This window comes from Heptranchias perlo, chromosome 34, assembly GCF_035084215.1.
Source record: "Heptranchias perlo isolate sHepPer1 chromosome 34, sHepPer1.hap1, whole genome shotgun sequence".
Lineage (NCBI taxonomy): Eukaryota > Metazoa > Chordata > Chondrichthyes > Hexanchiformes > Hexanchidae > Heptranchias > Heptranchias perlo.
Genome location: NC_090358.1, coordinates 16,977,747 through 16,991,421, shown reverse-complemented (window position 1 = coordinate 16,991,421; position 13,675 = coordinate 16,977,747). Strand labels below are relative to the sequence as shown.

General features: G+C 40.5%; 1 protein-coding gene across 4 annotated transcripts in view; it reads right to left on the bottom strand.

Annotated features, from left to right (window-relative positions):
* The window catches only part of nedd4a (NEDD4 E3 ubiquitin protein ligase a), a 108,735-nt gene that overhangs the window by 18,642 nt on the left and 76,418 nt on the right, over positions 1-13,675 (bottom strand). For 2 of the 4 annotated variants that reach the window (XM_067971528.1, XM_067971526.1), the window contains 7 exons: positions 13,055-13,157; positions 11,738-11,895; positions 7,833-7,959; positions 7,327-7,515; positions 6,727-6,789; positions 2,434-2,553; positions 104-310 (listed from right to left, as the gene is read on the bottom strand). In XM_067971528.1, the coding sequence (XP_067827629.1) occupies positions 104-310; positions 2,434-2,553; positions 6,727-6,789; positions 7,327-7,515; positions 7,833-7,959; positions 11,738-11,895; positions 13,055-13,157 (967 nt within the window). The remainder of the gene's footprint in view (positions 1-103; positions 311-2,433; positions 2,554-6,726; positions 6,790-7,326; positions 7,516-7,832; positions 7,960-11,737; positions 11,896-13,054; positions 13,158-13,675) is intronic. The other 2 variants (XM_067971529.1, XM_067971527.1) reach the window with 1 other exon arrangement.

The following is a 13,675-nucleotide window of genomic DNA, read 5'->3' as shown; positions in this document are numbered from 1 at the left end:
ACACATCAACCATAAGTAGGCTCAGAAGGTATAAAATCATCTTGTCTTAATTATTCATTTGCATAATGAAGTATAGACCAGATTTATTTAAAAGTCTCCTTACCCATGTTGTAGTTTTGGTGTTGTGATCAATGAAGAAAGGTCTCCCATTGGGACCAGATCGGATTTCCCAGCCTGGAAGGAGAAAGCCCAATTCATATTTTCGTTGATGGCTTGGGGAGCTTTGTGGAGAATCTTGAGGAGAGATTGGAGGAGGAAGATATGCTGTGGGACTCCAACAGGGCTTTGGCTGTACTGCTTCACTAGTGGTCTGTTCACAAAAATAAAATATACATATATAAATACTTTCCATCAATTTGTAAGATGTTAAATATGAAATTGTGACATTTTTCTTTAATATAAATCACCGAATAATGTTGAACCATAGAAACTCCAAACTTAAAAGGGAAAAACTCTAGTTACTTAGGTATCATGGTCTTGGTTTATTTTGTAGTAAACTCATTAACAAAATTTTGGGGCTTATATTTACAAAGGTAAGTTTCTGCAATTTGTACCAATATGGTGTACTGATGCAAAAGAAGTGGATTAATAGAAGTCTGAGGTTGCAGAAAACTGTTTTGCAACCCTCAGTCTACACCAAGCCTCACTTTGGTGTTGATAATGGTTAAGGTTGGCCTGGAGGACACTTACAGATCTGTCAAAGGAAATAGTTCTCAAGGAAGAGGCCATCGAAAGTAAGAGAGCAAAACAATATTGAGACACAATGATAACTATCAAAAAAAAGAGGAATAGATCACTAATGTAGTGGCAGAAATGGCAAAAGTAAACTATTTGATTGGCATGAAAAGGGAAGCCATTGAGAAGCACTCAGTAGTGAGACTGAGGTAGGTGAGGAAAGGGCTAGAGTGCAAGATTCAGCAATTGTGCAATGTTCTGAAATTTGGTGCATATACAATAGCAGAAAGCAATATTGGGAATGAAAGTCGAATGACAGCAGAGAAATAATCTACTAGAAATAGACTGTTGAGATAATTTGGCTTTATTGCAAGTTATAATTGTAAAAATGTACCTCAAGAAAATACACCCTATTCCTTCATAGTCAATGAAAATATATCAAACCTTTCAGTAAGTTTTATCTAGAATATAGCTACAGTCCATACTTCGAACCATGTGTGTGTATAGTAGTAGTGGTTGTGGTACCAAGGTCACAAGTTCAAATCTCATATCAGGTTGTGAAACTGAATTTAATAAATCTGGTAATTTGTGGGCTGGCACCGGAAAAAGTGGCCACGAAAGCTGCCAGATTGTCATAAAAACCCAACTGGTTCACAATGTCCTTCAGGGAAGGGAATCTGCCACCACTACCATGTCTGACCCACATGCGACTAGTTTACACTACAAGGTTGACTCTTACTGTTCACTGAAGTGGTCTAGTAAGCCATTCTAGTTGTACAAACAAACAGTCACTTTCAAGAAGTCAGCCCACCACAATATTCTCAAGGCAACCAAGAATGGGCAATAAATATAGCTCTGCCAACATCACCCACATCCTGGGAATGAATAATAATAAAAAAAATTCACTTGGACCCATCTTGTGATCAATAAAACCATGTAACTTCTGGTGACATAAAAAAAAAGACAACACCAGCATTTAGAACAACTTGAAGTAAATTAGACGCTCATGTTTTTGCCTATCTTATTCAAAAAATAAATCTCCACATTGTTTATAGCCACTTTATCAGAATTTTAGATAGTGCATGTGACCAGCTATATGCCTGAATGTATTACGTGATGCAGCAAATATAACAGTAAGGACATTCTAAAAAATAGCTCTAGTTAATCAGAGCCCAGATTTCTAGCCCAGTAATTCTGGCCGTAGAACATTGAGTATGAATCATAGTTTCACCAGTTCTTGGATGGGTCAAATGGAAAAAAAAATTACAATGGCAGAGCAATCAATCCAATCTTTCTTTGGGACAAGGGGTGGGGTGGGGGGTTGAGGAAGAGGAGGAGGAGGGAGGAGAGGAATGATTGGAATTTTACAAGCTAAATCCTGGACTCGGGAAGCAGCATCTGATTACAGAGCAATGACAACAACAATGATTAAATCTGTGGCTCAGATTAGACCACCTACTGGTAGGTGAAGCAAACATATAACAGCTGTTGGGATCTAAAAAGGGGGATTTTTTTTTATATATATGCCAAAATACCTGCTAATGTTTCAGACATGTGCAAATTTATTAATAGTAAGCCAGCATTTTCATTCAGCTAAGAATCTATCTTCAATCTAAAAAAAATCTGTACATGGAATTATCAATTCTAACCTTCGCTATTTGCATCACACTAATAATTAGAAGATAACTAAATTGTCCCCTTAAGTTCCACTAGAGTATTAGACACATGTACAATCTGATTATGTGTAATACAACATGCCTGCATAACAGGTTGTGTCCAAGTGGTGGTTCGGTTATTGTGGTTGACATAGTAAACTCTTCCTTTGTCATCCTTCTTTTCTTCCCAGCCCGGTGGTAATCCTGTTGAAGTGGGTAAAATCTAGCACAGGCAACAGATAAAATTGAATTAGTACATGAAGACTGCAAACAAGGAGTCATCGGAGGTAGAAAGTTTTGTAGAAATTAACCATATAACAAAAAAGAACTGTATTTTTTGATATGATTAGATGCTTTAAAACATTAAAAAGCTGTTTGAAAACAGGTTTTATTCCAAAAAACAAAACAGGAATGCTATAGGATTTCTAAATGGGAACACCCATGGTACAGTTACATAAGGAGGGTACAAGGGAAAGACTTTTCTAAACTCATCTGATACAACCCCTTGGATTTACAGATTTGCTCTAAGTGAGGGCAGGATGATTTTGGGTGACACAGTTTTCCATTCCACAAATAGAAAGCAAAGGGTGCAATTCAAGAGGGGCGAGTCCGATGATGTGAGCCACCTTCTCTTACCTTCAATAATGCACCTCTATTTTGGATGGTTTGTCAGCTAGAAGCATGGATGAGAAATAACAAAATCATCCAATAAGAGGTCAGCAAGACTGATGAGCAACTTTTGCACTTGGACTCAACATTCTGGTCAGCAGTCAATTGCTCAACCCCCTGAACTAATTGAATAACTCGTTTTAAATTAGCCATTGTAGATATGGGTCTTATTCTTTGAATGTACATCAGTTGCCACCTACAAAATCCAATTGGGAGGCAGAGAAACCCAACCGAAGACATTGGCCTTTCAACTTTATGCCATGTGGAGCTTTCTTCCGGTGCTGTTCTGTATCTCACAGACAATTCTCTGTTGGCACAGAGGAAAGAGAAGTAGCTTTCTCAGACAGTGTGCCTCACCTAGCAATTTGATGAAATCCTATTCATCTGAAACCTTTGGATACAGTCACTGAATGGAGTTTCTCTTGCGACACTGACAGTAAACCACCACTGTCTTGGTATGGACATGGATGCTAGGGTTGTTTTGGGCCCTCAGGTCTGTGCATAAAGCTTCCTGTGGCACAGGAAGGAGTTCTGCCTGTCCCAAAAGACTATGGAGGTGATTTTAAACCCCAAGAACGGGTGGGAGTTGAAAATAGTTCTTTTTTTGGATCACAACCGCAAAGTTTTCCAACTTTGCATTCCCAATGCAAAGGCTGTACTTTTCCGCGCCGACGTTAAACCCGGAAATAAAGCCAGGTTGCGGTCGTGATCCAAAAAACAATAATTTTCAACTCCCACCCGCCCCCCAACCCATCCGTTCTCGGGGTTTAAAATCAACCCCCCGACATCAAACTGCATATTCAATTGGAAGTGGTGTTTTAGCAGCCAAGTCTAGAGTAACTTTTAATTTTTGGCACCTTCTAAAGTTACAAGAAGTGGTTTTCTACTTAAGCGAGTTTTTAAAAATAGTTTTGTCTGCAAGTCCACAGGGAAACCCAATTTCTTACATGGGCACATCTGCAGAGCAGACTGCTTTATGCTGATCTGATTCTTATATTTTGGACATCAATGGTAAGTTTCCTTCCTGGCCCCTGTGCTAGCTGATATTGTTAACCGTTTCATTTCCTCTGGTACTATCCCTCTCCCTTTCAAAATCAACCATTGTTACCCCCTCCTCAAAAATCCCACCTTCGACCTCTCTGTCCTTGCAAACTACCATCCCATTTCCAACCTTCCTTTCCTTTCCAAAGTCGATGTCTCCCAAATCCGAGCCCATCTTTCCCGCAACTCCATATTTGAACCTCTTCAAATCAGGTTTCCGCCCCTGCCATAGAATTGAAACTGCCCTTATCAAAGTCACAAATGGCATCCTATATGACTGCGACCGCGGTGCACGTTCCCTCCTCATGCATTTCGTCCTGTCTGCAGGCTTTGACACGGTTGGCCACAGCATCCTCCTCCAACACCTCTCCTCCATTGTCCAACTGGGTGGAACTGCCCTCGCCTGGTTCCATTCCTTAAAACCCACCTCTTTGACCAAGCTTTTGGTCACCTGTCCTAATATCTCCTTATGTAGCTCGGTGTCAAGTATTTGTGCGATAATGCTCCTGTGAAGTGCCTTGGGATGTTTCCCTACGTTAAATGTGCTATATAAATGCAATTGTTACATTTATCGTTGCAAATAAATTGTTGTTTCTAACCTAGCTTTATACAGTTATATTAGCAGATTCACCATGGCACCGCTCACAAGATAGCCTGGGGTCTGGTTCCTGGTCCATCGTACCCAGACAATCTCCTGCAATGGCTTCTTTCCCACACCGTTAACTCTGGAGTCCCCCAAGGATCTGTCCTTGACCTCCTCCTATTTCCCATCTACATGCTGCCCCTCGGCGACAACGTCAGAAACCACGTCATGTACGTTGACAGCACCCAGTTCTACCCCACCACCACCTCTCTCGACCCCTCTACTGCCTCCGATTTGTCATGCTGCTTGTCCAACATCCAGTGTTGGACAAGCAGCATGACAAATCGGAGGCAGTAGAGGGGTCGAGTTCCTGGGAAGACCGAAGCTATTGTCTTCGGTCCCTGCCACAAACTCCATCCCCCTCTCATCCACTGTCTGAGGCTGAACCAGACTGTTCGCAACCTTGGCATTCTATTTGACCCTGTGCTGAGCTTCCGACCACATTTCCTCTCCATCACCAAGACTGCCTACTTCCACCTCTAATATCGCCTGTCTTCACCCCTGCCTCAGCCCATTGACTACTGAAACCCTCATCCATGCCTTTATTCCCTCCAGTCTCGACTATTCCAATGGTCTCTTAGCTGGCCTCCCTCCTTCAACTCTGCATAGACTTCAGCTCATCCAAAACTCTGCTGCCCGTATCCTAACTCGCACCAAGTTCCATTCTCCCACCATCCCTGTGCTCACTGACCTACACTGGCACCCGGTCTGGCAATGCCTCAAATTTAAATCCCTCCATGGCCTCGCCCCTTCCTACTGCTGTAGCCTCCTCCAGCCCAACAAACCTCCGAGTTCTCTACATTCCTCCAATTCTGGCCTTTTGCGCATCTCCGATTTCCATCGCCCCACCATTAGCGGCTGTGCCTTCAGCTGCCTAGGCTCTGGAATTCCCTCCTTAAACCTCTCCACCTCTCTACCTCTCCTCCTTTAAGTTGCTCCTTAAAACCTACCTCTTTGACCAAGCTTTTGGTCACCTGTCCTAATATCTCTTTATGTGGCTCAGTGTCAAATATTTGTTCAATAACGCTTCTGTGAAGCGCCTTGGGATGTTTCTATGCTATATAAATACAAGTAGTTGTTGTTTCTAACCTAGCTTTATACGGTTATATTAGCAGATTCACCATGGCACCACTCATGACAGTCTGGGATCTGGTTCCTGGTTTGTGATGTTTGGCTGTTAATCTGGCTTGTCCCTTTAAAGCCAATGTTAAAGTACTTCAATTAAGCCTTCGAGGAAGTGGTATAAACAGGTTTGTAGATGTCCTGTGGTATTGCGCACACAAAGTCAGGTGATACACTACTGACAGGAGTGTTATATCATGGAATGCACAATATATTATTCTGCAGAAATGCAGCTGTTTTTAAGGTAACAAAGTCTAACAATTAGGAAACACAGGTCAGTCAGTTGTTAATTGCTTTTTGGTCAGGGAACTTTAGAACCAGAATGTGAGGTTTCAAGAGGTCAATGGAGCACTGCCTTCCACCAAATTAGGTTGTCATGACTAGTACTTCTGCCAAGCTTGGGGCAGACTCCACAGTTCTGGAAATCATCCAACTTCAATAGAAAATTCAAGCGCTGAATGTCAATCACTGGGAAGGATAAATGATGAACAAAAATCTGAACTTTTTTTTTGTTGGCACTGAAGGGAATTAAAGATAAGATCCAACCAAAACGAAATCTTGTCCAACATGATATTGAAAATGCCAAACAGCGAAGCATGCCTAGTTTACAGCTGTAGGGATGGCAACTTCAGTGACTAATTTTTTGAAATGTAAAAAACCGACTTGACTGGACAAAAATGAATAATTGCTGTACGAACAGTCACAACTATTGCCTGCTGCCAATGGCAAAAGAGAAAAGAACAAGTGTTGGCAGCATGGCATCTTGCATACAGCAAGTACCTGATCACGATGGCTCCAGATAGCACAAAATTCTGAAAGGAATGTCCTTAGATGGTTTCTCCCATTGAGTAACAAGAATATTCACCGACATGCTAAGCAGCTCAATTGACAAATTTTAACAAGAAAAAGGGCAAAACTTACAACTGGCAGCATGGGCTGTTCTTCCGGAATAGTTTGTGAACTCCCCCGTCTACTGGAATGACTCTTTAGAAAGTAAAAGCAGAACACGTAACATATCAAAATAATCTCCATGGAGGTTAAAATTTTACAAATTACTTAGTACAATGGAACATTGTAATGGCCATGGTATAGGTAGAAGTGTGACAAGATTGAATGAACGAACACATGATTTTCCAAAGTAAGAGAGCAAAATAAAGTTCTATTGACATCACACGAAACCAAGATTATCTTGATTAAATCTGTGAGTAGTGCAATACGGAACAATATTAGTGCGCTGTACATTTAACCCAAAGTTTTAAATGTTTCACGTTAGAAAATACACAAACTGTACACCAAGGCTCACCTGGGTAACGCTGCTCAAACATGTATCCGACAAATGGATAGGCAGCATTCATTTAATTCAAGTTAGTCAACTCTATTATACAAGACGATACTGGGGATTTGAACATGATGCTTGAGGAATTTAAGTGCATGAACTTTTTAATTAAAGGAAAACTAAAGCCAATTATTAACTTGGATTTAAATTACAATAAGAGGCTTATAATCTGCCGTTCTTCTCACCGAGCAGGAGCTGCGCTGATCTGTAGCTGTACACCCAGAAGCCTGAAACCGCCTATTAAGTTCCTCTGCAAGTTGAGTTTGCAAGTCAAAACCTGCATTCTGTCCCGTAGGTGTGTGGGGAGGTGGAGGTGACTGAGGGTTACAGCTACTGAATGCAGTTTCATCATCGGTTATAATTTCCCAGCTCTGCTAAAAGAGTAATTTTAAAAAAAGTCAAGTTACATCGATCAAAAATGGCAAGTCATTTTGATGCAAGTGCATATTTGGAAGGGCCCAATTGGTAATACTGCAAAGCATGATAAAACACAATTTTATTTGAGCGCTTAAAATTGTGTTTGGCTCCATAATAACTGTGTCCATTATATATTGACATTTAAAAGTTACAAGCGATGCTCGTTTAAGATATTGCATAATTTTAGCAATTCTTCATTTTCGTTTACTTTCATGCATGTAATAGAATACTTTTACAGGTTTTTTTTTAAAAAGTGAAAAGCATCGAAACTTACATCCGGAGAATCTCGATTGTTTTCAGGAGTTTCTGTTTCTTCAGATATCTGTCTCCGTGTACTATATACACGCTGTGCCTCCAGCTGAATGTTATTTCGACAATGATTTATGTCAGATGCACAATCCCTGTAGGGGAATTATGGATAACTTCTTGTGAAGTGAAGGTTATGGCGTTTTTTCCCCCCAAACATTTCAAGCACACATCTTCTCCCTTTTAATTCCAAATCTTTCACAAATTTGGGTTTTAATCACCTTTTTGACTCCAAATGAAAAAAGTTATGATCTAGCTTTTAATCAGAAGTGATACTCAAGAGTTTCTTGGATCATCAGAATGGAGCATAATGTCCCCTTGCTCCACTTCAAAAGCGGACTCTCTGATCATTTAATCTTCTATTTTGCCATAATGACCTGAGCTGCATACATCTTCGTGCAAACAATATCATAAGAAATTGAAGCAGGAGTAGGCCACATGGGCCCTCGAGCCTGTTCCGCCATTCAATAAGATCATGGCTGATCTTCGACCTCACCTCCACTTTCCCGCCCGATCCCCATGTCCCTCAAGAGTCTAAAAATCTATTAATCTCAGTCTTGAATATACTCAACGACTGAGCATCCAGTCCTCTGACGTAAAGAATTCCAAAGATTCACAACCCTCTGCGTGAAGAAATTTCTCCTCATCTCAGTCCTAAATGGCCGATCCCTTATCTTGAGACTATGCCCTCTAGTCCTGGACTCTCCAGCCAAGGGAAACAGCCTCTCAGCATCTACCGTATTAGGCCCTCAGAATCTTAAATGTTTCAAAGATCACCTCTCATTCTTCTAAACTCCAGAGAGTATAGGCCCATTCTACTCAACCTCTCCTCATAGGACAACCTTCTCATCCCAGAAATCAATCTAGTGAACTTTCGTTGCACTGCCTCTGATGCAAGTATATCCTTGCTTAGGTAAGGAGATCAAAACTGTGCACAGTACTCCAGGTGTGGTCTCACCAAAGCCCTGTACAATTGCAGCAAGGCTTCCTTACTCTTGTATTACAACCCCCTTGCAATAAAGGCCAACATACCATTTGCCTTCCTAATTGCTTGCTGTGCCTGCATGCTAACTTTCTGTGCTTCGTGTACAAGGACACCCAAATCCCTCTGAACAGTAACATTTAACAGTTTCCTCACCATTTAAAACATATTCTGTTTTTCTATCCTTCCTACCAAAGTGAATAACCTCACATTATACTCCACCTGCCACCTTCTTGCCCACTCACTTAACTTGTCTCTATCCCTTTGCAGACTCTGTTCTCTCACAGATTACTTTCCCACCTAGCTTTGTATCGTCAGCAAACTTGAATATATTACACTCGGTCCCATCATCTGAAAGCATTACTATAGATTGTAAATAGCTGAGGCCTCAGCACCGATCCTTGCGGCACCCCGCTAGTTACAGCCTGTCAACCTGAAAATGACCCATTTATTCCTACTCTCTGTTTTCTGTCCATTAACCAATCCTCTATCCATGCTAATATATTACCCCCAACCCCATGAGCTCTTTTCTTGTGTAACAACCTTTCATGTGGCACCTTTTCAAATGCTTTTTGAAAATCCAAATATGCTACATCTACTAGCTTCCCTTTATCTACCCTGCTAGATACATGTTCAAAAAAACTCTAATAGGTTCGTCATACACAATTTCCCTTTCATAAAATAATTTTGACTTTGCCTAATCATATTTTGATTTTCTAAGTGCCCTTAAATAATACAACTCTTAAATCAGCCAACAGGAGACAGATTTTTGCAGTGCAGATTTGGTCATACCAATTTGATCTCTCACCCTTCATTGTCCAACCCTAAATGGAGCATTCGAGCATCATAAGGAGATGGCACGAAACACAAATGAAAGCAGAGGGAAAACAATCAGTGCTACTGAACTCAACAGTCAAAGAATTCAAACTTCAAACTAAGACCCTTTGCTTGAAAGTCTGAGAATCCACTACTGGACTCCAATTGTTATCCTTGTCACATGGTCTTCAAGCGCTCAGTGAAAATATGCCATGTGGTATGATACTGAGCCATTGGGGTCAGAAATGTCCCAATTTACTCCTGAGTTCAGTTAACTTACCTCAGGCAGGGAGGCAGCTGGGTTATAACAATTGGCCTCTACCTACCCACTTTTTGAGAGAGAGAAAGAGAGAAAAATCAGCCAGAGTTCTTGCTCAGGATCACTATCAAGTGACCCTCTGCAGGACAGTATGTGTGTACAGTGGATAGGGACAGAATTGGGTTCAGGTGTGAATCTTACTTTCCCCCAAAGGAGGGCAGTATGCCAACACTCACCTGTCTGGTTCACGTGTAGATTGGCCATTTGGGTATGGTGACAAAATGTTCCAGACACCAAGTGGAACCACACACCCAACATGAGTCACTACATTCAGAAAAGAATTGGGAAAGAAGGAAAATATATATATTTTTTAAAACATCATTAAAAGTATTTGAAGGCAATTAAATGGTACAGTGAGCTAGGCACTGCCTTTTCATCTCTGGGGTCAGGGTTCAATTCAGCAGCAACTAATGGGAAGAAAGTTTCTGTCTGTTGGCTGTAAGGGTCTCGTGTGAAGTGAGTTTCAGCAGTTTCTATTTCCAAGTAGGAAATAGCCCACGTTGCAAAGCAATGCCTCATCGGGCAGTAATTGGTGAGCATAATTCAGTTGCTTTTATACTGATGTATTACACTACGTTAGTGCCGCCAGCTCCCAGCACGCTGGCCTCGTACTGCGAGCAACAACTTGATGCATTTACTGAGGCCATCCACCAGGAGGACCTGGCAAAAGACAAGTACTCTTGGCCATGGAGCTTAGTAAATCTGGCAAGATGACGTTGGGGCTGCCATCAGCTATGCAAGGATGGCTAGTCGGGAGCTGGTGGCATCAGCGTGGCAGTATAACAATATAAAAAGCAACTCAAGGCCATATGATAGTTGGTGTAGCCAATTAAATCTGGCCCATCTCAATCCTAAGTCCAGTATATGAATCAACTGAACTACCCTTAGATTTGGTACGCACAGCACAAATAAAAAAAATTCCACTGAGGCAGAGACCATTGCATCTTTTAAGGGAATATTTGAAGCAAATGAAGGTACATGGTTATAGGGAGAGAGCGGGGCAGTGGGAGATTAATTTTGGATTGCTCCAGCAAAGGAGCGGCACAGACACTATGAGAAAATGACCTCCCTCTGTGCTGTAAACTTCTATGGTTCTATCAGGAAGGCGCTGATTGAAGTAAGGTGATCGCGAACAGGAGAAAAACAAACCAGAAAGCAGGTTAATTCTGGCTGCTCTCTCCCATCACTTTTCAGCTAGTTACAAAGTACCAATCCAGAGGTCTGGGAGCAGAGGTCTTATCTATCCCTTTGACCAGGGCATGACATTTGGCATTGGGAGAAAAATGCTGTAAAAGTGTGAGAAAACATAAAGAAAGTAAATATTATTTACATATATCTGTAAAATGAGAAGTTAAAAGTGAATCCTTGGATGCTTTTAGCATTAAAAAAATTAATTTAATGCTCTGGGTTTAAATGTCAATAGGAAAAAAAAATGCTTCCTTTGCCACGTTGCATCTTTCTAATCATCTGCAGTCTGACCCAGTTTCCCTGGCAGCTCATTATACAGGGCAGTTGGCTTATTATGGTGTGGAACTCAACAAGCACAGAGACCAATCTAACAGTTTATTTTTGGAAACTGCTAACTACCTGCAAGTGAAGACAGTGCAATACCAAAGGGCTGCGGAGCACAATTATTTTTCAAGATACAGTGAGACAGGAGAACTCTTTTTAATCCTCAACTGGATTTTGTACCTTTATTCCAGCCCTATCAAAAAGTTACCTCCTTTACCAAATGCAGTACAATTTTGAGACTTACTGAGAACTTGGTCGAATCCACTGTGTTGTTCTGGTTTCGTGGTTGACAAAATAAGTTCTCCCCAGATTATCCTGCCTTTCTTCCCAGCCAGCGGGCAGTACAGGAGGTGGTTGGCTATGGACAGTCATGTCCTGTTGGTCCAGAATTTCCCAGCCAGGCTGAAGAAAAAGCAACAGTTAAAGTGTGGAAAAGTCATTCTTTTGAGGCTCACTAACATTCCTACATTTTACATTCTAAAAATGATCATTTTTATTCCAAGTACGAATTAAAAATGATTCTTGGAGCTAAATGATTACAGGTCATTAGAAATTTGTGAAAAGAATCAGTTTTCCTAATCACATAAAGAATGTACATTTTAAAACATGAAAATGAAATGTACCTATTCAAAGGATGTATAAATAGTAAACCACTATTGATTATATCTTAAAACTGGACTATAAATTAACTTGTCTTCAGATTTTATTTAAATTTGTTAGCTTGAGACCAAAATACATGCAGTCTATTCCTTCAAATACAATCTACACTTTATGGAAGTTAGTGCTATTTGTGCCAATTTAAAGCCCAATGGCAGAGTAGGAAGGAATAAGTCATCGACACCCTTGCTGTGTGGCGGTGAGTTGTGCAGTTGGAGCAAAACACCCCAAAGGAAAACAAAAATGAGAAGATGAGTCACTCTGGGCTATTTCTGTGCAACTCCTAGGGGCTAAAACAGCAATATTGGCAGATGTTTGCAAGTACATGAAATGTCTGTTATCGAAACCAGAAAATGGTGTCTGCCATTTGGAAGGAACTTAATAAGACAGAAGAAAGTAATAATGTGGGAAGGAGGAGAATTAAAGCAGCAGGTCACTCTGTGAACATCAAAAAAAAAACTTGCAATACACTGCAGCTCTCCGTTTTCATGCACAAGCAAAAATGCAAAGAGCAACTTTTTAAAAAATAGCTTTTACTGATGAAACCTGGTAAGAACTCCAGTGGTGTGCTCCTGGGCCATCAGTGTGACTTGGTATAAAATGCAATTTATTAGGAGCAGATAGTTTGCACAATTGGGTATAAGCATGAAAAATGAAATGGCAGCATTCAACAGTACAAACTAACACTCCTGCCAGCACTTGTGCACATTTGTGGGTGCGCATATGTTGAAAAGATAGAACTAATTAAAAACAGCAATTTAAAAACACGAAATGGTGGAGGATAAACGTTTAACCAAATCTTTTACAGCCTTCTACAAATTTAATGGTTCTGTCAAAAATGAAACAAACAACCAGAAACACTCCCAGTTTACAATAAGCCACAAAGACAGTTTATTACACTTACCTCCAATTCATCAGTTTGCTCTGCGCCATCATCTTCAGAAGCATTACTTTTAGGCAGATATGCCATCTTTAATCGAAGATGCCCTTTAACCCTGGATTTATGACTGGGGAACACACAGCAAACAGTAATTTTAAAAAAAAATCAAGTAATTTTGGTACAATTACAAATGAAATTCAAAGGGGAACAGCAGAATAAATTATGCTTTTCATAGTACCAAATTATTTTTTTTTTTAAAAAGACATTCTATAACATAATTGCTACAACATGAAGAGAGCTTTAATGCTTCACAACGGGTCATGAAGGCTGCCTTTCACTCTTCTCAGAAAATTATTTTTATCTTGACAATTCCCATAGCACAATGAAAAATTAAATAAATTGAACTATCTTGGCTTAATAATCACATTTAGAAGCACTGAATCACAGAGTAGGACAAGGTTTCAGCCCCTGATACTACAGCTTCGGGGGGGGGGGGGGAGAAAGACGATATGAATAATCACAGTTCGGACACTGTGCTGAATGGATTCAGAATTAACAATAATTGGGTAGAGGTTAGCTACAACAACTTGCATTTATATAGCACTTTTAACATAGTAAAACGACCCAAGGCGCGTTATCAAACAA